Source organism: Solea solea, chromosome 19 (assembly GCF_958295425.1).
Source record: "Solea solea chromosome 19, fSolSol10.1, whole genome shotgun sequence".
Lineage (NCBI taxonomy): Eukaryota > Metazoa > Chordata > Actinopteri > Pleuronectiformes > Soleidae > Solea > Solea solea.
The window spans coordinates 8,376,117-8,400,401 of record NC_081152.1 but is presented as its reverse complement, the minus strand read 5'-3'; the positions used below and the strand labels follow the sequence as shown (position 1 = coordinate 8,400,401).

General features: G+C 42.7%; 1 protein-coding gene across 6 annotated transcripts in view; it reads right to left on the bottom strand.

Annotated features, from left to right (window-relative positions):
* Positions 1–20,208, bottom strand: part of LOC131446574 (mucin-2) — a 34,205-nt gene extending 13,997 nt beyond the window's left edge. Inside the window, exons 1-3 of one of the 6 annotated variants that reach the window (XR_009233943.1) lie at positions 19,637–20,208; positions 7,031–10,796; positions 4,614–6,184 (exon numbers count right to left, since the gene is read on the bottom strand). Coding sequence is in view for 5 of the 6 variants with exons in the window: in XM_058617895.1 (XP_058473878.1) it covers positions 4,614–4,688; positions 7,031–9,978 (3,023 nt within the window). In the remaining variant the exon portion in view is untranslated. The other 5 variants (XM_058617895.1, XM_058617894.1, XM_058617898.1 and 2 more) reach the window with 5 other exon arrangements.
* Positions 20,209–24,285: the final 4,077 nt, after the last annotated feature.

The following is a 24,285-nucleotide window of genomic DNA, read 5'->3' as shown; positions in this document are numbered from 1 at the left end:
TCATCCCCATTCAGGTGTGAAATGTATTTATATTCAAAGAGAGGAAAAATGGCAACATGGGGAGTGAGAGCGGAGGATGTGACACAAGCAATCTACTGGAAAAGGCAGCCTCTTTGTGATGTCTGTAAAATAGCATATTCCTATGGATAAACCCCCAACAACAAGAAGCTGTCAGTAGCTGTGGGCCCGTGTTGAGACCATTTGGAGAGTCTTTGAATTGGACCGCTATGCCTTTCTGGGACGCATGAGAAAGTGAATCAAAGCTGCTGGAAGGAGATGTGAGTCCAAGTTGAGGAGTATAGCACTCTGGAGACGGTGAAGTAGACAGAAGCACATTATAGAGGGCAAGAGAAGTGTGAATGAGGGCTCCATGCACCACAGCCCACAGCTCTTAACACTGCCTTGAGTGACAGCAAAGACAGCATCCATTGTTCTTACTAGATTCCCCACTTTGGAGGATGAGTTTGTTTTTTACACACATGTTTAGCTGCGGTTACCACACAAAGCACGCAGCACTGCGTCATCGTGGGGACCTAGATCATGAGCCTGGTCTCTTTTGACGGAACTATTACTTTTTAAAATCTTTTAAAGCTGCTGTGATTAAGTTTTTATGTGGATGAATATTTCACTGCACACTGGGCATTTGTAAAAAGGAAGAAGAGACGAGAGAGAGAGAAACAGAGAGAGGGTTTGAGGGACAGAGAAATGAGTTGGAGATAGTGAGATGCAGAAAGATTCATCCCAGGTTCCTCCTTCAGAGTTTCTTATGCTCCACCACGTCTCTCCCTGATCCATCGCAATCAAAGTGCAGCGTGCAAGTATCCTGTCATGTCATGCAATGTTGTGTCAGTGGAGATGTGCGTCAGGAAGTGCTGATTCATGATGGGTGTGCGTGTGCGTGTGTGTGTGTGTGTGTGTGTGTGTGATGAGAGATGCGAGTCATGAGTTGCTACTGTAGGCGCTGTCACAAAATGTTCATCTCAAGTGCTCCCTGTGGTGGTGTCTATAGTTTCTGTTCTACAAATAAAAGGTGGAATCCTCCAGTCTACCACCACCACCACCACCACCACAATCACTGATGCTACGAGGCGTTCACTGACAAACAGGATCTTAAAGAATCAGCCCAGACCATAGCTTGAGAGAGGCAACAAAACAAGTGAAATGATGCCACAGTATAGATATTAAACAAGCACTAGGGGCATCCCCACAGAAAACAGAAACAGGAGAGAGAAAGAGCAAGGATATGCCTCTTCAGCAGCCCTTTTCTCAATTATCTGCTGTTCAGCAAAGGCATTGACAGATTGTGTTTAAAAAAAAATAGAAATCTCTTTGTGGACTCAGGGTTTTTTGCTGAAATCGTACGGTCCAGAGAGTCATTAATCCATCTCAGAGCAGCGGCCCATCGAGCTCCACTAGCAAAAATTGGGATCGAGCAACAGACAGAGAAGCAGCAGAGATAAAGCAGCAGAGTACAGATCTGATTAGGCTCACACACTCCACGGGGATTAAGGACAACAGTTCCTTGTTAGACCTCCCCACTTTGTTTCATAGAGCACATTTTGCCATTGGCAGAAAGAATAATGGGGGGAGAAAAAAAAAAAAAATCACAACTCTGCTCTCTAATTAACACAGCCCCACAATCGAGTTCACATATTAATATGCAGTTAATGTGCCACTGGTGCTAAATAAATAACATCACATAGGCCATGCATTATTCTTCCTATAATACAAGAGCTTTACAAAGCAGAACAAATGAAGTGCTTATTTATGAGCCGTGGTCGGGTACAAAATGTTCAAAACGTTAAGGTCTGTAGCCACAAGTGGCTACATTTGCATGCTTTAAGTATAATTAGCATTGTTATATAAGCTTCGCCCTGAAACATGACCCGGGTAACTGGAGTACAACAAACCTCTGTGTGCAAACACATTTCTTTTTTTTATTATTTAATTTATGTTGTTTTTAGCCATCTTTTAATTTTCACTATTTCACCACTATTCCCAATTTCAAATTAAACACGTCTGATTTTCCCCTTGATGTTTATATGCTACACATTATTCAACTGAATATGACTTGTTATTTCTTCAACTAATGGAGATATTAGAGTGCACAAATATGACCAAAACTTAAGTTCTCTACAGCAGCTAAATTCTTCCCTGTGTTCACCAGATAGTTGTTAACTCGGTCTGTTATCTTCCTAACGGGAACGAGATCCCGGGACACCAAACAAAGTAGAAAAATGTCTGTTATCTGTTTGCTGCTGGTCAATCAAGTGTGCAGTTGTGCAGAGGTTTTATTTTCCAGAGCATGAAATGATCAAAACAAGGGGTGCAATGCAGAGCTGCTATCTCTATGACTTTATGTCACAAATATGTATGTGTTCATATCTACTTTACACTCAGAGTCTATGAGTTTTTCTTACATATTTATACAGTATGTAATTGTAATATAGGATTAGTATATTTTAATTGCTAAGAAAAATCATCATCTAACTGAATGCTAATATGTAAACAGACAGGACAGTGAAAATAACACAATAATTCTTCAATTGTTAAACTAATTGTTGGGGTTATTTGTAAAAAAAACAAAAAAAACAACAACAATTAGATACTGAGATTCTTATGACCTTATTTGGGTCTGTTGTTATTTTACATATTACAACACATTTCTGTAGAACTCAGATATCTCATTTAGTAAGAACAAACGTCGTTGCATGCAAATCTGCAGTTTTTCGGGGGTTTAATCATTTTCAGGTAGATTGATAGTGTGAACGCTTTCTCTCAGGACTAAGACTCCTTCGAAAAGCCTTTTAATTGATGTCATCTGTCCTGTCAGATTTGATAGCTTTCCCATCAATGACTCCTTTTCAGGCTCCACTTTATCGTTTTCCTCCCCGCAAACACCTTTTCCTCTGTTGCTGCCAGATTCTCCTTTTTAGACTCGGCTTAACTTGAGCCTAAAAGAAAAGAAAATCTCCTCCCCTTTCAAAGCAGAAAAAATCCTCTTGTCACACTTGGAAGAAAGCGTGTCAACTTGACAGGCAATTGAGTGATAAGTCCTCATCTGACCATGAAACGGTGTGTATCGGTGCAGTGTAATATCCCCGGCCGGCCAGAACACATGATCATACAGAGCAAACCGGAATATTAACTTCTCTTCTGTCACGTTCCGTCTCTCAGTGCAAGTCATCTGTATGTATTATTCTCTGTTTTCAACCCTATTCTAATCTTTCAATATGAAGCCGTATTTAGTTTGTGAATGAATCATTTTGGTTATCTTCCCCCTCCCCTCTCTCTCTCTCTCTCGTTCCATTTCAAAATATCAGATCTTTTCTCTCAGATCTTTTTCAGAACTTTTCGTCTTTGTGCTTTATCCACAGCTGTCTCTCTTCTTGTCCTCCCCCACTGTCTGACTTCTTTCTGTTTTCCCGATTGGGGGGGGGGGGTTGTATACACAGGATAAATACATCCCTGAGAATAAGCAGGTTAGAATAATAGTTTGATTCAATCATTTATGTGGATTATAATAATTCAACTTCTCTAATAATACAATGTGCGTGATAACCAGGTAAACATTAGGGATTTGTTTCTAGCTACAGGAAACACCTTATTAGTGCTGCAAAAAATAAATGAGCGAGTGAGAGTGCAGAATTAAATCACTGAAAGTAATCAGTCTAAGGTGTACACACACATACACACATGCCACATCTCACAGTTCCAGTTCACAATTAAAAAGACTGATGATGAATCTTGCCCTGGTAATTGGGTTAAGCTTTCTCAGATTTATGATATAATTTGACTAATATAACCCCTGTAAGCTGTTTACATGAAAGTTTTAATAATCAGAGTACTGCCTTAATCCTGTCATAATCATATTATATTTCTACGTGTAAGCAATCTGCATGCCACGCCTCTCACTCTCTCTCTGCTGTCTTCTTTCTCCCCTCGCTCTACCAGATTTGCTCCTTCTACTAATATCCCACTTTTCTTTGTAATTTTGACAAATTCATCGAGGGGACAGGAATTTCAATTCCTCCTGTAAAGTGTGAAATCCTGTTTGTTAATTGGCTGATTTAAATTCAAACCTCACAGCGGAATGATTATGCAGCATGTGTGTGTGTGTGCGCGTGTGTGTGTGTGTGTGTGTGTGTGTGTGTCATCTGTGCATCTGTGTGTAAAACAGAGATTAGGGGAGTAGAAAAATGACAAGAGTAGAGGAGGAGAGGGGGAGCACACGCGGATGCACAACTTGAGTCTGTGTTGCTGTTCACCTCATTAAATTTGAGAGAGTGCATAAGGGAGGGTGTGGGTGTGTGTGTGTGTGTGATGAGTCTCAATAAATATCTTTTTAACTGTGTTCACTGATCAAACCTGCAGCAAAGTTTGCGCAGTGCCGTGGCCACGCTCTGTAAGTGCGGCATCTGGCTGTGCTGTCACACAGAGCAGAACACCAATCCTACCAAGCCATGAAAACTGAACTCCCGAAAGTGATGTGATTCACAATGACAGTGTGATGCACATAATTCTGCACCGAGACACGCACTGTGCTCTCACTGCTGCCATGTTAAAACGAGCAGTAAATACGCAGAAATCCACACAAGCATGCAGGCACATACCTGTAGATGATGCAGGCACAGTCCCTGCAGGTCCCGCAGTTTTCAATGTCCTGTCCGGTTCTGTATGAATTTCTTCTGTTGAAAAGCACATAAATGACATATCAGGGGTAAAAGAGTGATGTTGTGTGTGAGTGTGTGTGTGTGTGTGCCAGCCCACAGAGACACAGTTGGAGTATCTTCTCCCTTGTTGAACCGAACCACTGCCACACAAGTCCCTGCAAACATACCAATCTCCTCTCTGCAATGACCCCCATAATCATTTTTAATGAACTCTACCCCTTCCAACAGGCTGTTACGTAAACCATGAGTCACCATATCACTTCAGGCATAAAATAATGCTTATGAGGTAAAAGTCGTGTCTGCATGCATTAGCCTTATTCCCATCGTGCATTTCTTGGCACGCAAGTTATCACTTCGTGAGACAGAGGTCCATGCAATGCACACGATCTAATGTTGGCGAAGTATAGTTTAACTAGGGGGATTTGGTTTTAACTGTTCTGATTTCAGTCAAGCCTAGATGCATCTCTCTGTGACTGTTGTTAGCTGCTGTTTTCTTGTATCCACATCATGGACTATTTTGGAGTGATGAGGTGGGAGAAATTACTAAGCAGCTTACGATGTAGGAAGCACATTGATTAAAGACTTGATGAGAACAGAGAAGCTTTACACTAAGAGGCATGGAGCGTCTGAATCCACCAACATGATGACAGTCATATGCTGATTTCTATCTCTACCTGCCTGCTGGGTATAAACACAAGAGCAAGTACTGTACAGTCAGTGCAGCCAGTCTCCCAAAAGTCTCACTGTGGTATGACGTGACATAGATTTTTAAGCATACAGAAAGGTGAGACTTGTGGGACTGACTAGAGACTACATAAAAATAACTATCCCATGTCTTATCTCAGTCCAAACTGTCCATTTGCATCTCCTTTTCCCTCTCATTGTCACCACTCTAGATTTATGATGCTCACAATCCCGGGATTGACTATAAATAGACAAGCTGCAGCAAAGATTATAAAGAGAGTCTGAATCTTACTCAATAAATTAATTGTCTAGGAATGAAACATCTATCTATCTATCTATCTATCTATCTATCAGTGTTTATTTAAATCTTCTAATGTGGAATAGCTCCTTTTTTAGACCAGTACTTTCCCGCTACTTTTGAACTAAAAACCCGTGATTTACCCCAGGGCTATGCAACATTTCACACTTATTGTTATGCTACCTTTGAACACCACCTTGGACATGTGGTGCAAGGAACAATATTAGTGATCCTGTATATGTTTCCCCATATACGTTCAGCCAAGACTACACTTTTACTTTACAATCAGACTGTTATAATGTGGTTGCTCTGTGTCTACATTGTGTGCAATGAGCCGTCCAAGATGCTAACTTTGGGCCGTGATTTTTAAGTGTCAGTCCTTAACGGCTTGGAAAACTTCCCTGCAGTCAATAACAAAACTGCATTGGCACGTTTATTCAGCTACCGATGAGTTCGATGAGTTGAACAGCAGCTTGGTAGAGATGAGTTCTTCAAATTCTGGAGAGTTGTCACAGTGTCAGTCAACTTTCTGTTGGCAGTAAAACAGTACAAATACAGCTTTTACAGTAAGTTACAAAGAATTCTGCTGAGAGTGTGTGGCTATGCTGCCTACATCAGCATTTCCTCTGCGATGTTCTCATTCAGTTTGTTTATGTGGTACTGCTGAAGGATGACGTGAGAAACAAAACTATTCTAACCTATGAAGAGTTAAGCCTGATTTATACATCTTTGCAAGACACTTTTGATAAAATCACTTGACAAAACTGAACACATCATACAACAGTTTTCAATTTATGCTCTGTTTTGTTTTTTAAAGAAAACTATTGGATTTGATGAAGTTACTTGATGTACTTTTTCTGAGAGGACAATTGGAGCACAATTGTTTTTGAAACAATCAAAAAAAGCAACAGGAAGATAATGTTTTGGTCCGACAGCTGAAGATGAAACATCTACATGGAGATGCTGACTACTATGCTACGTACGCTACATGAGTGGAAAATGTACTTATTTCCTGTCTATTTATGTTCATCAGACATTTAAAAGTTGGGCATAAAGAAGTATAAACCAGGCTTGAGAGTTTAGGTAGTCCAGGGTTATTAAATGAATAGTGTAACAAGTCAAAAGCAAATCTATTTTAAGCATGTGACAAGTGATGTCCTGGCAAAAGGTTTGATCGAGCTCTGAGTGTTGTTGATTACAATAGATTTGTGGGTTGCAGACACTGTGGTAGCATTACCTTTTCCTTATGATGTAAACTGTCCCACTGACATGAAATATTGCCTTATCCATCTCTCTCTGTGGGTGCAGACACTGTGCAAGCATCACCTTTTCCTTAAAGTATAAACTGTCCTACTAAAATGAGATATTGCCTCACCCATCTCTCTCAGCTTCCTTCTTCTCAAGGTCTTGAATCACATCCAGCAGGACCTTAATGGTGTTCTGGCTGGTCTCCAGGACCCCCTCCAAGCTGTGGAGCTGGTTCTGCAAGCTTCGAATATCATGCAGGGGCCCATTGGGACTCAGGAGCTTTTCTGTCACTCTGGCGGGGTCCAGTTTACACCTGGCCCCAGACACCAACCCTCCCAGAATTTCCTGGACCTGTCTTAGTGTGTCAGCCTGGGTGGAAGTCAAGGGCCCAGCTGTACACTGGTCCCCAGAAGCGGAGCAACCCTTGGCTCCAGAGCAACTCTGTTGGTTTGGAGGAAGAGGGTGCTGACTGTTGGGAGTGTTGGGCCTGGGACTGGCTCCTGAGCAGAGCATTTTATGTAGTGCCCCGAGCTGAGCTTGAGCTGAGCTGAGACAGCTGGGCTTAAAACAGGCCTTGGCAGGAGAGGATGAGGAAGGCTGCTTCTCCCCCCTAATCACAGGAATTGGCGGGGTTTGAGCTCTGTGCTTTAGAGAGCTGGCTGGCTCACAGAGCTTGGGTGAGTCTGTACATTTTACATCTTCCTTTTTCTCCTTCTCACTGTCTTTCTCTTTTTCATTGGCCTTGCTGTCTGCCCTGAGCTTGGGTGTTCGAATTGCAGGACCTTGTGGATCAGTTCCATTTTTACGAGGTGTGTAGGGTGGTGGTGGTGGGGGAGGAGGTGGAAGTCGAATGCCCCTCTTATCCTGAGCATTAAAGGAGGCCTGAGAGGGGGGGGTGTAGGGTGGTGCAGCACGAAATGTGGAAGAGTATAAAGGAACAGCTTTAGTTGGTGTGGCACACACTTGTCCATTTGGAAGATTTGATGTATACGTTTTCACAAGTAGCGGTGGAGAAGTGCAAGACTTTGGGACTTGGGCAGAGTAGGGGGTAATGCCTGGGTTGACAGAGGAGGTATTCTGCAGGACTTGACGTGGTATGTTGCAATGGGATACAGTTTGCACGAAAGTCGCATAAGAAGGTGAAACACAATTTGGCTGAGGAGCATGGGGACCAGCTGGATGTGTGGTAGTATAATATGAAATGGAGGTGCAAGACATGGCAGTCTGAGTTACAAATGTGCAGGGAGTTAGATTTGAAGGCGGCGTGGTGTTTGGTGCACTGTGTGAAGCTTGATAAGTTACATTTGGGGCAGTGGTTAGATGTCTGATAGAGTCAAATGTAGTTATATTTGTGGTTTTAGTTGGGGTAGGGGTAGAACAAATTAGAGGAGTGGATGATTCTATGTTTGGGATAGAAGAGGTGCAGTTTTGAGTGGGGCATGGAGGTGTAGGAGTGGAGACAACAGCTGTGCAAGAGGTTGTTGTTGACACAGCATATTGGGGGATAGGGTGTTGGCTTATAATAGGTGGAGAAGTGGAGCAAGGAACAGACAGTACAATGGGCAGAGGAGAGGTCCTGCAAACTGACTTGGCTGGGGAGGAGGGGGGAGGCGTAGAGTGGTGTTCAGGAGTCTGTGGTGGTGCACCTGTAGGCAGGGGAGAAGTAGAGTAAGGCACACTCGTTATTTGGGTTGTATGAGGGTCTTGAGTTGCAGTTGGGGATACAGGGCTCTCAGATTGAATTTGCACTGAGGTGGGTGATACGGTCAGTGGTGGAGAAGCACGGGGGCTGTGAGTGTGTGTCTGGGTGGTTGAGGGTTGTTTATCCGGAGGTGAGTGACAGGGAGTGTCTGTTTGTATTTGAGTGGTGCACTGCTCAACACTGGAAGGGAGGGCTGGACAAGGGTTGGTGATTTGAATTGGGGTTGTGCATCGTTTTTCACTCACAGGTAGAGGCTGATGTTGATTCTCTGTTTGACTTTGGGTGGTGCAATACTTTGAATTTTGAGATGAAGAAGGGCTCTCAGTTTGAACTTGAGAGGTGCAGCGTTTGGTATTTGAAAGTGGTGGTAACAGACTGGGGGTTTCAGTCTGAGTTGGAGTGGTGCAGTACTGCACCTCCTTTCCAGGATCACTTGTTGTCCTATTTAGCCGCTTTCTCCTCCTTACCAATGAGGGAGTGCTGCTTCCCTGCCGCTTGGACCCATCACGCACAGATACAGAGGAACAGTGACATGACTCCGTGCTGTGAAGGACTGAAGGAGGGCAGCTGTGCCTTGAGTTTTTTACCACACTAACATTTGATTTAATGTCTGTCCTGGAGGCTTTAGACCGTCGTTCCACAACAGTTCTATCTGCAGGACAAGGTGGACCATTCTGGTCCCTGGACCCAGGCAGCTTCACATTGTGTGTAAGGTACTCATCTTGAGAGTCATGCTCATCGTCCCCATCTACTCCAACTGAGTCCCCGAGGCTGTGGCTTCGTGTGTGGGTGGAGGAGAGGGACTGGGGCTTTTTCAGGCATGGGGATGTCTGGATGGCTGTGCTGGTGCTTGTACAGGGCCTGCGTGTCATTGGCAAGGTTAAGGAGTTAGTCTGTGGTGGAGCCCAGCATCGACGAGTTGGACCCGGTGTCAGTGGATGAGGAGGGGCCCTGGCTAAAAAAGCGGCCACCACTTCTATGGTGCTTGCCATGTCCCCACGCACAGCTCCCACCACGGAGGTTTGACCAGGGAGACCATCGGTCTGTGGGCTGTCCCTGGCCATCCATGGTTGTTTGGATTTGCTGCTGTGTTTACGAAGAGGATGTGGGCTGCCACAGTCTATGGCATGCTTTTGATGGCTATTATTTTCTCCTGTTCCACTGTTGCCACTGCTGCTGCTGCCATCTTCCAGGTCTTTGAAGCGGACCTGGTGGGTACGGTTGCGGCGGCGCTTGAGGCGGCTCTCAATATCTGGTGAGTCTCGATTGAGCAATACTGAGCGCACAGTCATTGTCCCAGGCAACTTGTCTGCCAATGTGCTCTTGCCGTTTGTTTGGCCTGTAAGCAGGTGGTTGGGCTCTTTGCTCACCATTTCTCTTGTAGCTCTCTCGCCCCCAACATCCACAGGCTCTGCAGGTAGTTTGATTGAATGAAAGCCTAGATGTGTTAGTGCATCGACAAGGAAAGTGACCTCTCCTTTTACAACAGTGGGAGATCTGTACAATTGACTGAGAACCAGTTTCAGCAAATAGCAAACTGGCAATATAACTGTGTCTTTATATGTCTCAGATCCATACTCCAAGGACTTCTTTTGCAACTGAGATTGCCCTCAAGAAATAATGGATGACCATATTCACAGTTCAATACTAAACACATGAAATAAAAAAAAATTTATAGATTGCTGTGAAGAATGCTACCCAAATAAACTAATGGTTCTTCACTATTACACTTCCATCAAAAATAAATATATGCAGCATCAAATATTCTTTCAAGTGAACGTGGGAGTAGTGTCCATACTGCTCCATTTCCTTTGAAGTTGAGCACTTTTGCTTGTTATTACCATTTCTCTTTAACTTTGCAGGGAGGTGAACTCTTGACAAGGCCAGGGAAGTTACCAGCAAATGAGCGTGGAGGAAGGGAATGCAACCTGTCCATCCCATCTGTGCCCATCACGTTGGCTTGACTACTTGGCAGCCCCTCCTTCTCTACCTGCTTTGTCTGTTGGGTCTTCAGGAGATTGGATGGTCAAAGTATGTGATGGACATACATGCTTCCCCATAATGTCCTGACTCTTATACATTTCCTTTGTTCGCTGTCCGTTCCCTTTGTTTTTATTCCACGTTGCCTCAATTTATTTCTTTTGCAGGTCCTTTCTTAGTGTGTCCTCGTGGCTGAAGACACCATGAGCTCCTGTAGACAGCACAAACACAGAAAGATTGGAGTGAATAATCCCGTGTATTATTACATTTCCATTGAAACACAATGTGCTTGTTTCTCATGACAATGGAGACATAATATATGCAGCTATTTTAAAAGTGCATGGGGTCAGCACAGAATTGAAAAAGAAGAAGAAATCAGTTTGGGGAAAATTAATGAAAGAGTGTTGGTAGCAAAAGAAAAACATGAGTATAGGGAAAAACACAAAATATATCTTCCAAAACAAGAGAAAAGAGATTGTAATTAAGACCTATTCACACTGGCTGAAGGGGATACTTATGTTTCTTTCTTGCATGTCTATTTGATATTACTCTCTGCAATTCCCGTTTTTGTATAATGTCTATCTTTTGTATGTTTGCATGTGGTTATTACGAGCACTATTATTAAAAGTAGAGGTATTGTAGCAGCAGGAGCAGTAGTGTTAGTATTCAGTATTATTCCTGCTTGTGGGCACAAAGCACTACTTTTATTCCATTCCTCATATTTGCGCGTCTCACTGATTTTTCTTCATTTTCTTTCACAATTTTAAACAGTCCATGGCCCTGTTATCAGTGCTCAATGATCTGTCATGGTGACATCCATTCTGATTCATCTGGTCACCGTGTGCCAGTCTGTCCACCATGCTGTAGTTAGTAGTATGTTCTCATCACTCTGATTCCGCAGTCTGTTTTTGACAGTCTCTGGCCTTAATATGTATATATATCACATCCATTTCCCGTCTGTGCCACAGGCAGTCAGGCGTGATGCTGTCATTTGCCTTACACGATCTATGGATCTGTGCCTTGTTATCTCCTTGTGATAGCTTCCGACACTGACAGGCCCAGGCTAATTCTGTGTGCGAGTGTGACTTGCCGTTACTCTGTGCCCCCTCCCATCAGTGGGAAGGGTAATTAGTGACTCCTTCACAACTCCCAGGTTATTTAAGGAGAGAAAATACCCGAGGGGCTGCCACTTTTATTTTATTTACGTCCTCTGTGTTCTGTGTCTCTCTCCAGCTCTGAAGAGCCTTTATCAACCCTTTGAAAACACAGTTATTAGGATTAATTATGATTAAAGTCACAGCAGATATTCGGGTGAAAATATACACTATGCAAACTATATGCTGGGTATATTAGTGGATTTAGAGAGAAACCACAGGATTCCTTCTCATTTTACTTACTTGTCTGTGCAGCGTATACAGATGAGCTGTTTAACCATGATTCACACAGACGACCAAATCACTGCGGGTAATTGTACATACACATTCACTCATGTGAGGAAGACTGAATTCTACACTGCAAAAGCTAGAAAAATAAACCAAAGGAACATCTGCTCAACAATATTGACCTGTTTTTAGATCCATTGTCCATTTGACCCTCAAAGGTGATTTTATTTCTTGATTTTTCATTAATATACTATTTTACAGCAGTCTTTTTTACAGCAACCTCAGTCTCTGACAAATTTTCCTCTGAGTTTCAACCACCCGTTGCAGGATCAACAGTCTTTCTTCCATCTTGTCCTGTTTTCTTTTATTCCTCTTTCTCCACTGTCACCACTAGCCACCCAGCAGTCTCTCCCGCCACCTGTTTCTGGAGGCACCACAACAGCGAGAAAATAAATATGAACGTTGTGGCTGACTGGATTGACTGATTAGGTTACACGATTGGTCAGCTGATGGAGTTTCCATGTTGGATGTAAAAGTCGACTAAATTTTGAAGCAAACAGTGGCCAGTGCACCACAGGTGTGAGGTTGTTTGCCAGATGGCTCATGGATCTCTTTGGATCACATGTTTACTCGAAATTACCCATGTAAGTAAGAGCTAACCGACAGCAAAAAAAAACAACCAACAACAGTGCGACTCACAGATTTAATCAAGAGACAATTTTTCTACGTAGTAAAACTTCAATTCGCTTTCTACTAAACCTGATGCCCTCATACACTAACAATCCTTGACTGCTGATATAACATAAGGATGTTGGCTTTTATGACTTTCCTCACTTTGCACATAGTTTTCACTCAATATTTCAATTTGAGCAACTGAAGCAAACCACTTCATTTGTAAATCCCATAAATTCATGGGTGTTACGTTGTCTGGCACAACTAAAGTGAAATATGCATCTTTTCATTGACTTTGTGTGTAATCTCATCTTGGGAGCTGTGTCGTGTTTGGTGTGAACACAATATTACACAGGAATAAACTTAAAAGATTTTCTCTGGGCTGAAATCATTTCACAAGTTGTCATTGTCTTCAACATCATATGCAATGATTATTGTCTGACAAAGTCCATGTTATAAAAACAGAATTTTATTGGTGTGGACTGTTGGCTGACATGTCTTCTTAAAGAGCTACATTCAGTCGCTATTTCAATCTTCTGAGAGCAAAAACAAACAAAAAATGTAAATAGGAGCTTTACAAAGGATTCAGCTGAATTCAAATATTGTACTGTGAGCACTAAGAGCAGTAGGAAGGCAAACAGATTAATGGCTGAAACTAGCTGATGTTAAGCAGAGCACAGAGCAATGATGTCATGAATACTAATTAGTGGATTACATCATGTTACGATAATTGCACATTTTCAATTAGACCTCAGCTTCTTTCCATTAAAAGTTGTTTTCAGCGGCTGTACAAAGTTCTTCAACGATGTCATCAGTGCTGCACAGTTCAGCCGAACCTATACTAAGGTTCGGACCCAGTCATGTTGTCTCACGTCCCCTCCTCCCTCCCAATCTGCAAAATACCCTCAAATCAAAGTTTACGCTGACAGTTTAATGAATCCAGACCCTGTTAATGCTGCATGGGCTCACTCCAGTGGGTGAGGCCAGCCCTTTCGTACATGTGACATTTTCATGTTGGGCTTTATTGGCAGACCAGAGATAAATCACCAAGCAGGAGGAGGAAGGTGTGCAACAGCATAATGTCAGCAAGGGTCGTAACTCTTTGCGGTTATTATTTAAGATTTACTGCAGCCTCCTTGCTAACTGCCTATTCTCTGAAAAAGGGTTTACTGTGAATACAGGCTTCTGTCGTCTCTCCCGTGTGGTTTTATGACTCTGTGTGTGTGCGCGATGATAACGCTAAGGTCACATCTGATCTGCCTGAACTAAGCTATGCTGACTCTGAGAAACATACCTGATGCATTCACAATTCAAGAGGCTCAGGTTCTGGTTGTGCAGATCTAATAATATTCTGAGCCGGAGTATTTCAGGGATGCTGAAAATTGCATCCATGCCAATAACAACCCTTTCGGGTCTCACAGTGCTGAGGAGGTGGAAGGTGCTGTGGATTGTTATGTAAAGGCATGTCAGATCGGATTGTCTAGGCATGCTCAAATTTGTCAGACAGGACCAAGATGAAGAGTTGGCACACAGAGTAAGAGGAGCTAGACATGTATGGTTATATTTAGAGATGCAATGAGACACATAGCAAACTAAGAGGAGTAGGAATTGAATAAGTGGGAGGCAGAGGAGGTGATTAGCGACAGACAGGCAGAGGTAGGGGAACAGGGAGCAAAGCAGGAGGGAACAACCCCTGGCAGCAGAGGAAATGTCACGGTTAGGGTTCAGTGAAGTGGTAAATCAGGAGCATCAGTGTGTCAGGGCATTTAAGGGGGAACTGGAGAAGAACTAAGCAAAGCTATATGATCAGTTATTGGTCCTGTGAGCATGAGGAAAGGTAGAAATTGTACCTGTATATTATCAGATAACAGAAAGAGCATAAGGCTTTGTGGTGTTTGCATTCCTGTTTAAAGAGGTCTCAAATTCAAGATCAACTACTCGAGAGCTGCCTGAGGATAAATACTACTTAGGCAGGCAATGTCTTAAACAGGAGGTGTGGTTCATTTTATTTGATTCCACGAAATGAACGAGCGCGTTAAAAAAAAATCCAGATGTAAGCTAAGCCCATAACAGACTTTATAGGCACAGCAATTTGTATGTAAACAGGTCCACATGCATATAAGCAATGCTGAAGCAGACATCAGATACAATCTAAAAACAAATTGGTACTCTAAGAGGAAGTATATCTTGGATGTGAAGACCTCCTCTTCTCTAGTCTGGGATCTGGTTTGAGGAGAATAAAAAAAAAGAAAAACATCAGTGCAGTTATGTGTAACTGATGTAGCTGCCTCTGGCTGATGAAATCTTAAGCTTGATCATGCTCAACAGCAAATGGAATTACAAACAAACACAAATTAAATTATAACTCTTAATTCATTACATATCCAAGGCAACGCGGTGAACACGAGGATTGTTATTCCTGTCAGACACTTGTGTAGTGGAGTAGCAGCAAGATGCAAATGCTTGTTTGTTAGTTTATGACTCTGTACTGGCATCCAATTTGGCCAGTTACCGTCAGCCATCACAGCAGCGGCCATATTTCACCAGACACTAGCTGCAGCAGAAGTTTTACATAATCAACGTCTACGAACCGAGAGCAAGGAAGTCTGTAGTCATTTTTTCCCCTGTCATCAGAAGAAAGCTATTGCCCGAGATTCAACTTTCACTGCTGAGCAATGAAGCATTAAACATGGCAGGGTAATAAAGTGGCCTTTACACGCCAACTGCTTCCATTAACTGCTACCTGCTTTCGACCTACTATACATGGGCTTGAATATTCGATTATTTCTTTCATTATAAAAAGTCAATCAGTGAATGCAGCTATTTGTGATTATATTAAAAATGCACAAAAAGGAAAACTATTTTTCTCCAGTTTGCATCATGTACTGGTGAGAACGCAGTACACAATACATACTTTCAAACATGTGGTACATACCCCAGGTTCCAAAATATGACCAAAAAAAACTCAATATAAAGTGACAAAATAAACATATGCATGAGAAAAGACTTTGAGAGAAGAAATTGATGTTACCCAGCACCTTCAGTGCTACCACCAGCCTCCCAGCCCAGTATCACCCACCCTGGATCAGAGCTAATGTGTTACACATATGATTTGACCCTAATAAACTCAGTCACCCACAACTGTATTGATTGAAGTTCTATCACAATGAATTATTGCTGCATCACCTCAAAGAGATACCAACATGTTATTTATACAACAGCATATGATGCAAATATTCAGACTCATGCAAAAACAAATGTTAGCTTGCAGAGTCACTGGACAGCTCATTACTAATGAGGACAGTGTGGCTCCCCTACCCGTTCCAGTTTCCTTGAAGGATGGCTGGATTACTTCTCACTTTTAGAGTGTGGGTGCCAGAAGTGATTTGCACCATCTGTCCTCTTTTGACCAAACTGATCAGCCTAGAATGAAATCCCTACACACAGGCCAATGGATGGCGATAATCATACTTTGCCAACTGTGTGAAAAATCAAGGTTGTTTGGGTATCTGTGAAAGCAAGCCAAAGTAAACTGTCTTCTGTCTTGCACTCATTCCACAGCCCAATTGTCTTGTTTCTCTGGCTGGTTAATTCTTTTGTGCCATAGCTTTTGTGCCTGTCTCCTCTCCACTATTCCAGGATTTAGAATTTGGGTGAATTATCAGCAGCAAAACAGACCATGTGGCAGCAGACTGACATGTCTAGTGCACAGGAGCATGCTACATCCAGGTTAGTGCTGGGGCTAGATTATCCTGGGCTGCCCATGTCTAATCTAACGTACCAAAAATTAACACAAGACAAAAATCCACTTATAAGCCAATCCCAGCTGACAAAATAAAATAATAAAAATACAAAAATAAGATATAATTATGATGTCATTTGAGGCTGTGAAAACCATCTGCTGTGAATAAATAATAATAACTATAGAGTTGACTGCATTGGTCGAATAGTTGACTTACATATATGGTGTTACGTTCTAGGTTTGTAACATTTGCTGATGGAATGAAGAGATTTAAGGGGAATTATTTGACACCGGCATCTGCATTTCCTCCAGTATTGCATAAAATATTTAAAAGACGATAACTGGAAGCTCCATATAAACTAATAAATAATAACAAAACAAATCAAATTGGTACAACGCAAAACTGACTGGAAAGAAAAAGTACTTTAGATATCTGATGTTGTATGACCCTCCTGTGGAGGATAAAGCGGTAGAAAATAGATGGATGGATGGTGTTGGCTGATTAACGGTTAAACCAACAGTCAGGCTTCGAGGGGCTGAAAGAACTGATTCAGGACTTCAAACTGTGGAGGGTGGCATTTGACCTCTCTGCGTACAGCCTGCTGGAATTTATTAGGAGAAGAAGAAAGGGAATTGGTGAGTTGTGTGGGATAGATCGTCTCTTTTCACACAAAACGATGCAGCCTTATGAACTAAGACACAGCAAACGGCTCCCGATCAGTTGTGATGAAAACATGACAAGATTTTGCTTTCTTTTCTGCCCTGTGACATCTTTCAGAAAACACTTGCCACCATGCAGAGCTTAGAAACCAGTGACACTGGCGACTACCTTCATTTCACAACATTCTGCAGTGCCAGCCATGCTAACTGATGGTTAGTTATCTGCAGGCCCGCTGAGCTGAGCTGGGCTAGGGGAACTGCAAGAGAGAGCGCAGAACTAAAATAAGTTTTGTTAAGACACTTACAGGAGCACAAACTAGTGGATTAGACAAGACTATTTTGCCACTTTGCACGACAACCAGTGACTAATTTCTTTATATGAACAGAAAGTCCTTTTAAGCAGTTTTGCTTACATTTACTAATACAAACATGCCATTTTTGTGAAAAGGGTAAAGGCAAAATAACACTCAACAAAAACACCTGGCTAGTAGACAGACGGATCATTGGAGCATGTATAATCGGAGTGATTCACTTCTCTTAAGTTGTCTTTGGGGGCAATGGTGGTTTAGTGGTAGAATGAGTCATCTTTCAACTGAAAGGTCGGGGGTTGAATTCCCAGCTCTGCTAGTCTACGTGCCAATGTGTCCCTGGGCAAACATCCCTGACGGCTGTGCCGGCAGCGTATGAATAAGTACACAATATGCGTGATAGGAAAGGTTGTGTACATAGATGTGCTATTTGAATGTGTGAGTGTACGGGTGTAAATGCTAAAAAGGCAAAGCTGTCGTGTAAAACAGCTTTGGACGGCCATCAAGACCAAGCGCTATAAAAATACACACCATATTTTAAGGAAAGAGAGAACAGTATACGTAGTAAAGACAAGTTAGAGATTTATAAGCAATGTGAGAAAACAAATAAGAGGCAGCTGGGAAATGGAGACAGCTGACCCCTTAAAAAACATGTTGATAAGATTAGATAAGAGGGAATGATACTGTTGTGTAGTGTGGAGGGAGCCGGAGGACAACTGAAAATAGTTGTGCGATGAACAGGAATAACAGCACAGCATTTCTTCATGCAGCAAATGTGAGTGTACAACTGTGCACCTGTGCACGCCGAGTATACGCACGTGTATATGACGGTGCGATTACAGCAGAGTTCATGTGCAACTACTTTCAATTGAGTGTGCACATACAAATTAAAAATGACAAACATAAATAGATAGATAGAAGGCAAAACAAGAATAAACAAAACATAACAAGATCGTTAACTTGAGTAAAAGAAAACCAACAAAACAAATAAATAAGAAGAGAGAAAAAGAGATCAAGTAACGGAGAAACATGAGAAATTTGCAAACTTCAATAAACTATTAGTTTTAAATGTATTCTTATAATATTAACATCAGACTTACTGAAATAACATCACTTAAAGGAATCTGCGCATGCACACACACACAAGCAAACATGTTTGGGCACCATTCATAGTGAGGACCTTCATAGACATAATGCATTCTTGAGCCCCTTAACCCTAACCTTAACCATAACAACTAAGCCTAACCCTAATCCAAACTTAAACCAAATTCTAACCTTAACCCCAAAACCAGGTCTAAACCCCCAAAAAGGCCCTTTAAAGATGTGGGGACCAGACAAAATGTCCCCACTTTCCCAAAATGTCCTCACTCTCTATGGTTTATACGTTTATTGTTGGTCCTCACAAAGCGACACATACAAGAACAAACACACATAGCGACCCTCGCATTGACTTGCATTCATTTGGACAGCCAAACCAAAGCTAAGCTTAACTATAACCAGTCAACGCCTAACCCTAATCTTAACCTAACCACAATTCAAATCTTAGCCCTAAACGTAACCAGTTCCTCAGAAATGAGGTTCTGCCTCATTAGGATCCAGTTTTGGTCCCCATAAGGACCACTGGTCCTGACACACACACACATATACACATACAAATGGAATTCCCTCACTCAGTGCCTCCACCTCCTCCACAAACTTTCAGTGTACATACCCCACCACGCACACAAACACACACACACACACACACACACACATCCTGCTGATGACAAATATGCAACGAAAGCACACGGCTGAAACCTGCAAAGCTACATCACTGACAGATGAATCTATAAGCTCGTCACTCTTAAACGCTGCTAATAAAGCTGCACAGTCTTGTAAAATAACTCCCACACCTGCAGTAAAGCCAACGCCACAGCATCCAAACACTCACACATACACACACACCTCTATTGATAAATATCTGCGCACACGCGCACACTTGCAAAACACATCAACAGAATGATTGCATGCACGTGTGCGTGCACATGAGAGGACATACGCTACCTTTCGCTTCTTTGTACAATTCTGCAGAATGTAACAAGAGTCAGAAGAAAACATTAAGTCAAAGACTACAGACGCCGGTGTCCACCGCACGGAAACAAAAACACATACTTGTACGATGCTTTCAAATCTGTCATCGGCTCTGAGCTCCCTCACTTCGTTATCTCTATGCTGATGCTGAGAGGAGACTGATGGGTGAGATTGCTGTACTCTCTTCCATCAGGACACAGAACTGAATTACACATACCACATCTCTCTCTCTCTCTCTCTCCTGTTCCCCCTCTGTGTTGTTTCTTTCTCCCACAAATGCTCGCTCCTCTTCTTCTTCGCTGTTCCCTCACATCTCCTTCTCCCATTATTCAATCCCACAGACGTTCATGTTTGCTTTTATTCCCACCTCTCTGTCACTGCTGCTCGGTGAGCTTTGCACTGTTTCCTCTCCTCTGTGTGGAGTCCATCTGGTCCTCTCTTGTCTCCCTTCCCTCTCCTCCTCACCTCTTTCTCCTCTTCTCTGTGATTTCTCTCTCTCTCTCTCTCTCTCTCTCTCTCTATCTCACCCTCCTCCTCTACCGTGGATTCATGCCTTTCACGTGGGAACCTTTTTATCCATCCCTCAGAGCGCTGTGCCTTCCTACAGTATAAGCCGTCTGAGCGTTTGTGCTGTGAGTGGAAGTGAATGGACAGGAGGGGGAGCAAGAAGACAAGAGTGAGCAAACAAGCAGTTATCCTCTCAGATGCTCCTATCAGTTCTCCCTGCCTTGTTCCTTTTTACTCTCTGCGTCTCTCCATCGTGACCTCCCCTCTGTGTCGCCATGCAAGCCCATGTATCCTTGTAAGCAAAGCGAGGGAGGGATGGATGGAGAGCGGGGAGGGGGTGTTGGGGGAAGTGGGGTGTGAGTTTGGGAAGTAGGAGGCAGAGGGAGGAGGAGCTAGTGAGTCGGTCTAATTAAAAAGCAGAGTATGTACAGCTGCAGAGAGCAGAGAGGGAGACAGTGAGGAGGAGAGGGGAGGAGAGAGGGGAGCATAAGTGATCCAGGGGGCGGAACCAAGGGACGGGAAGAGAAGGAGCAGTCAGTAGGGGGTGAAAATGAGGGTGGTTTGAGGGTGAGGGGGGGTTAGTGGTAGTGAGAGGTGAGAAAAGGGAAGGGACACCAAGGTCAGCTGGAGAGGAATGCAGAAAGGTCACGCATAGAGGGAGAGAGGGAGGAAGACGGAGATAGGAACAGACAGGTAAAATTATTCTACAGATATCTCCCATATGAACAGAGGGTAGAGCTGGGGAACCGTGACCAGCACCATAATAGAGACACATGGACAATGGCCCTCTGAAGCAGAGGCGGTTCCACAGTCAGTGAAGGTTAAACCGCTCCAGTGTTTTGTTTTGTTTTTTTCAGCCTCTCTAAATGAACATGAGTAAGTGTTGTGCATGCAAATTAAAGGGCACAGATACATAAATGATAGGGTACATGCCGTATTTGTTCAGGCATGATGACTAGAATAAATTGATTACAATATTTCTTTTTTTTTTTTGTATTGTAGATCAACCAGATCATCACAGCACAGGCTGTTGCCACCTGAGGCTGGATGGTAGAAACAACAATAAGGTGGAGATAGAGAGATAAAGTCTACACTGCGATGCCTTCAGGGCTGAGACATCTCATTCCATTTTATCAGCTCTGATCACTTATCTTGTCCTATTGCTGATCTCTCTATCACACTTACATTAAAATCCCAGAAAATCTGGTTCTTACATCTCTCAGATGTTCTACTTATACATGTTTAAACCGCGTTTCTGTGAATCACTATTGGAATAGATTCCAGATATAGTTTCATGGAAAGAGCACAATTACTTACACAGATTTTACAGTAATAGGAGCTGAATAGATGGAATCGGCTGCTACATGAAAATACATGAAATGTATGTAGAAGACACATATAAGCGTGGATTCATACCTTCAAGCATATATTCTACAGTGTTTGTTCTCAGAGGATTTAAGATGGATTGGAGAGACAGTGAATATTAGATTTTCATTCATCGTAATGTTCCTCTGTAACATAATAAGAGAGAATATTGACCATATGAACCTAAAAATAATGATGTTTTCAAAACTTAGTGAACATATAGTAAAATAAATCCTGTCTAGTAAGAACAATATTTTTCCCACCTTCCCACAGGGTTCTGCACCTGCAGCCAGACTGATGTAGAGTGACACGAGGGCTGAACAGATGTTCAGGGTCATTTGCCACACGGAGAGCATGGATGTAAGACTGGAGCGACTTTGACATCTGTGGAAGTCGAAAGACCAGCGACGCAGGAATCAGTGCATGTTTGTCTCCATTGGAGACTGTCAGCATGGAGAAAGCAGCAGATGGAGCAGCAGAGGATAATGAAAGGAGGACAGACTCTCTCTGATGCTCCTAAGCAGGCAGAGCTGCATTGACTACAGAGAGGACCTTGAGTTTACAGACAACAGAGAGCTTTTGCTGGCAGTGTTTATAGGTCTTGTTTAGTTTATTTTCCAGTATATTTTGACAGTGTCTGAAAATCATCACCACTGGAAACCATCCCACTGGTGATTATACGGGAGTTATGTGCGGGTCAAGGTATCTTGAGAGAGCTGAAAAGTGCTTCTTTTTTAGTTTTAGAGACTTGCGAGTACAGACTCAGTCGCTGTCTGCACACCACGTTGTGGAAAGACACAGAAATGAGAACACTAATAGGCCATAATGCACTAAATGTATAATGCTGATGTAGAATAAAAAAAAAAATGCTCACTGTAATAACCCTTATTACAGTTTACTACATCCTATCCGCAAACACATAGTCTGTATTGTGCTAAATATACTGATAACACAATAAAACTGCAGCAGCATCATCATCACTGGTGTTAGTGCTCATGGATTTCGGCTGTGGAAAATACTAACACGACCAATTTTGAAAAAAATAGTATAGTCCACATCTGTTCGATAAATGCAATTTCAAACCATTGGCAAATGAGTTTCAACAATGCTGATTAAATCTATCAGGCAGTGATTTGTGTCAACACAGACACAGACAGCAACATTGTGCTAGTAAAGCGAGACAGCTACAAACAAAAAAAGTTCCCACAAAGAGTTCCAGAAGGGAATTCTACTGCTCAAAACACCCGATCATTCAGCAGTTTGACAGGATCATTATTTTTCTGATTCTTGGGCTGCAGGTGTACACACAAATACTACCCTCGACTCTACTCTACTGAGGGATAGTGCCTGGTGCTTTTTTTTTTAGTACCTGCTCTGTCAAGGCTCCAAGGTTGCAAAAAATGTGACATCCACAGACTGCCGGCCACAGATTGGTCAGAGAGCATTGTCACTGGAAGAGTCATGAGCGCGACATCCGAACAATCTGTACAATGCCAAACTGTAGATCAGCTACAAAGAAAACATGCATTCATCTGCAAAAATTAAGCAACGCAATGTCCCAAATCTCAATATTTAAAAAAGGAGTCTGGTGTATTTAGCGAAAGCAATGCCAAAAGCTGCTTTTGCCATATTTTGAGTGTCAGTCACTCCAGTCTCCAGTCATGCAGTAAATCCTAACATTACGATAGTAATGGAAAACAAAGTGCCTGATACAGCATAACCAGGTAAACAGGTAAGAGTCGCTTATCTACATGTTTGTTGAACAGGACATTTAATACCTATAGAAGAGAATTGTATCACTTTATAGGGTCTTTAAGGTTAAACTTTAAAGGTGACATAGAATGCTTGTATCACACATATATGTTAGTTATGGAGGTCTACTTACATATATTAACTTGTTTTTATGGTTAAAATCCTCCTAATCGCTGCAAACGAGCCGATCAAAATATCTCCTCACTGACGCTCTCGTCAGCCGCGCTGTTTCAGACCAAAACCACACCCCCAGAACGTGGACTGTGTTGTGATTGGCCAGCCAACGAGAGCTTTCCCACTGTCCTGTGATTGGCCAGGTACCTGGAAGTGACGTAATAGATAGGCCAGCTCTCAGATACACTGCCACCCCCTCTGGCACGGTGGATGCTCTGCATCTCAGCAGCTACAACAAGAGTAGTTTTTCTTCTTCTGCGGTTGAATGTATGCAACCGGATGTGCCCGAACTAGTGCCGCACCAGGAGACGCTACGGTGGTGAGAGGAGTGGTGAGGATTTCTGATGACGACATCAAATTAAGGAAGTGCCGATCCGCTTCGTAGAGCCCAGGAAAACATACTTTATTTAATGACCAAATACTTGCATGACTGATGTAGTTGATTTGCCTCAGCTGCATTTGCACAGTAACCATTAACAAATGTTCAGGTAAAATGCCTACCATGACAAAACTAGGCTAAACTAACCAACAAAAGTAGCCTACAATAATCAAACCTGCTAAACACCACATCAATGAGCATGTCTTTGTCCCCCTCTCTCTGGTCCTGGCTTCATGTTGCCTTTATGAGTCTGTCGCCATCCTCTCTGTGTAAGCCCAACTGTAGCTGTCAAAGTTATTCAGAGGCTCATTGCACATAACCAATCAGATCATGTCTGCCAACACAGTGACCGGTGAAACACCGCGAGTTTCACCGGCTCTCATTAATCAGCCTCCATGTCTGAGCGGCTCGTGAATCTTAAGCAGATTCTTTAATGTACACGCAGACCGCGTAATCAATCATAGCCTGAAACAAGGTTGTAAGGTAGCGGACGTGTCTAATGGTGAGTTCTAACCACGGTCATTACCTGAAAAGGTTTTTGTTATTTTTGCTATCTCGCTTTCAAGCATGATGGATGAACAAGGTGGGCCGCCATTTGCTGGACCTGAGTACAGCTAGCATCTCCCTCTTTGATCTGAGCCGGACCCAGGACATTGTCAAAGATTATAAGTTTCATTTGATGGATGAGG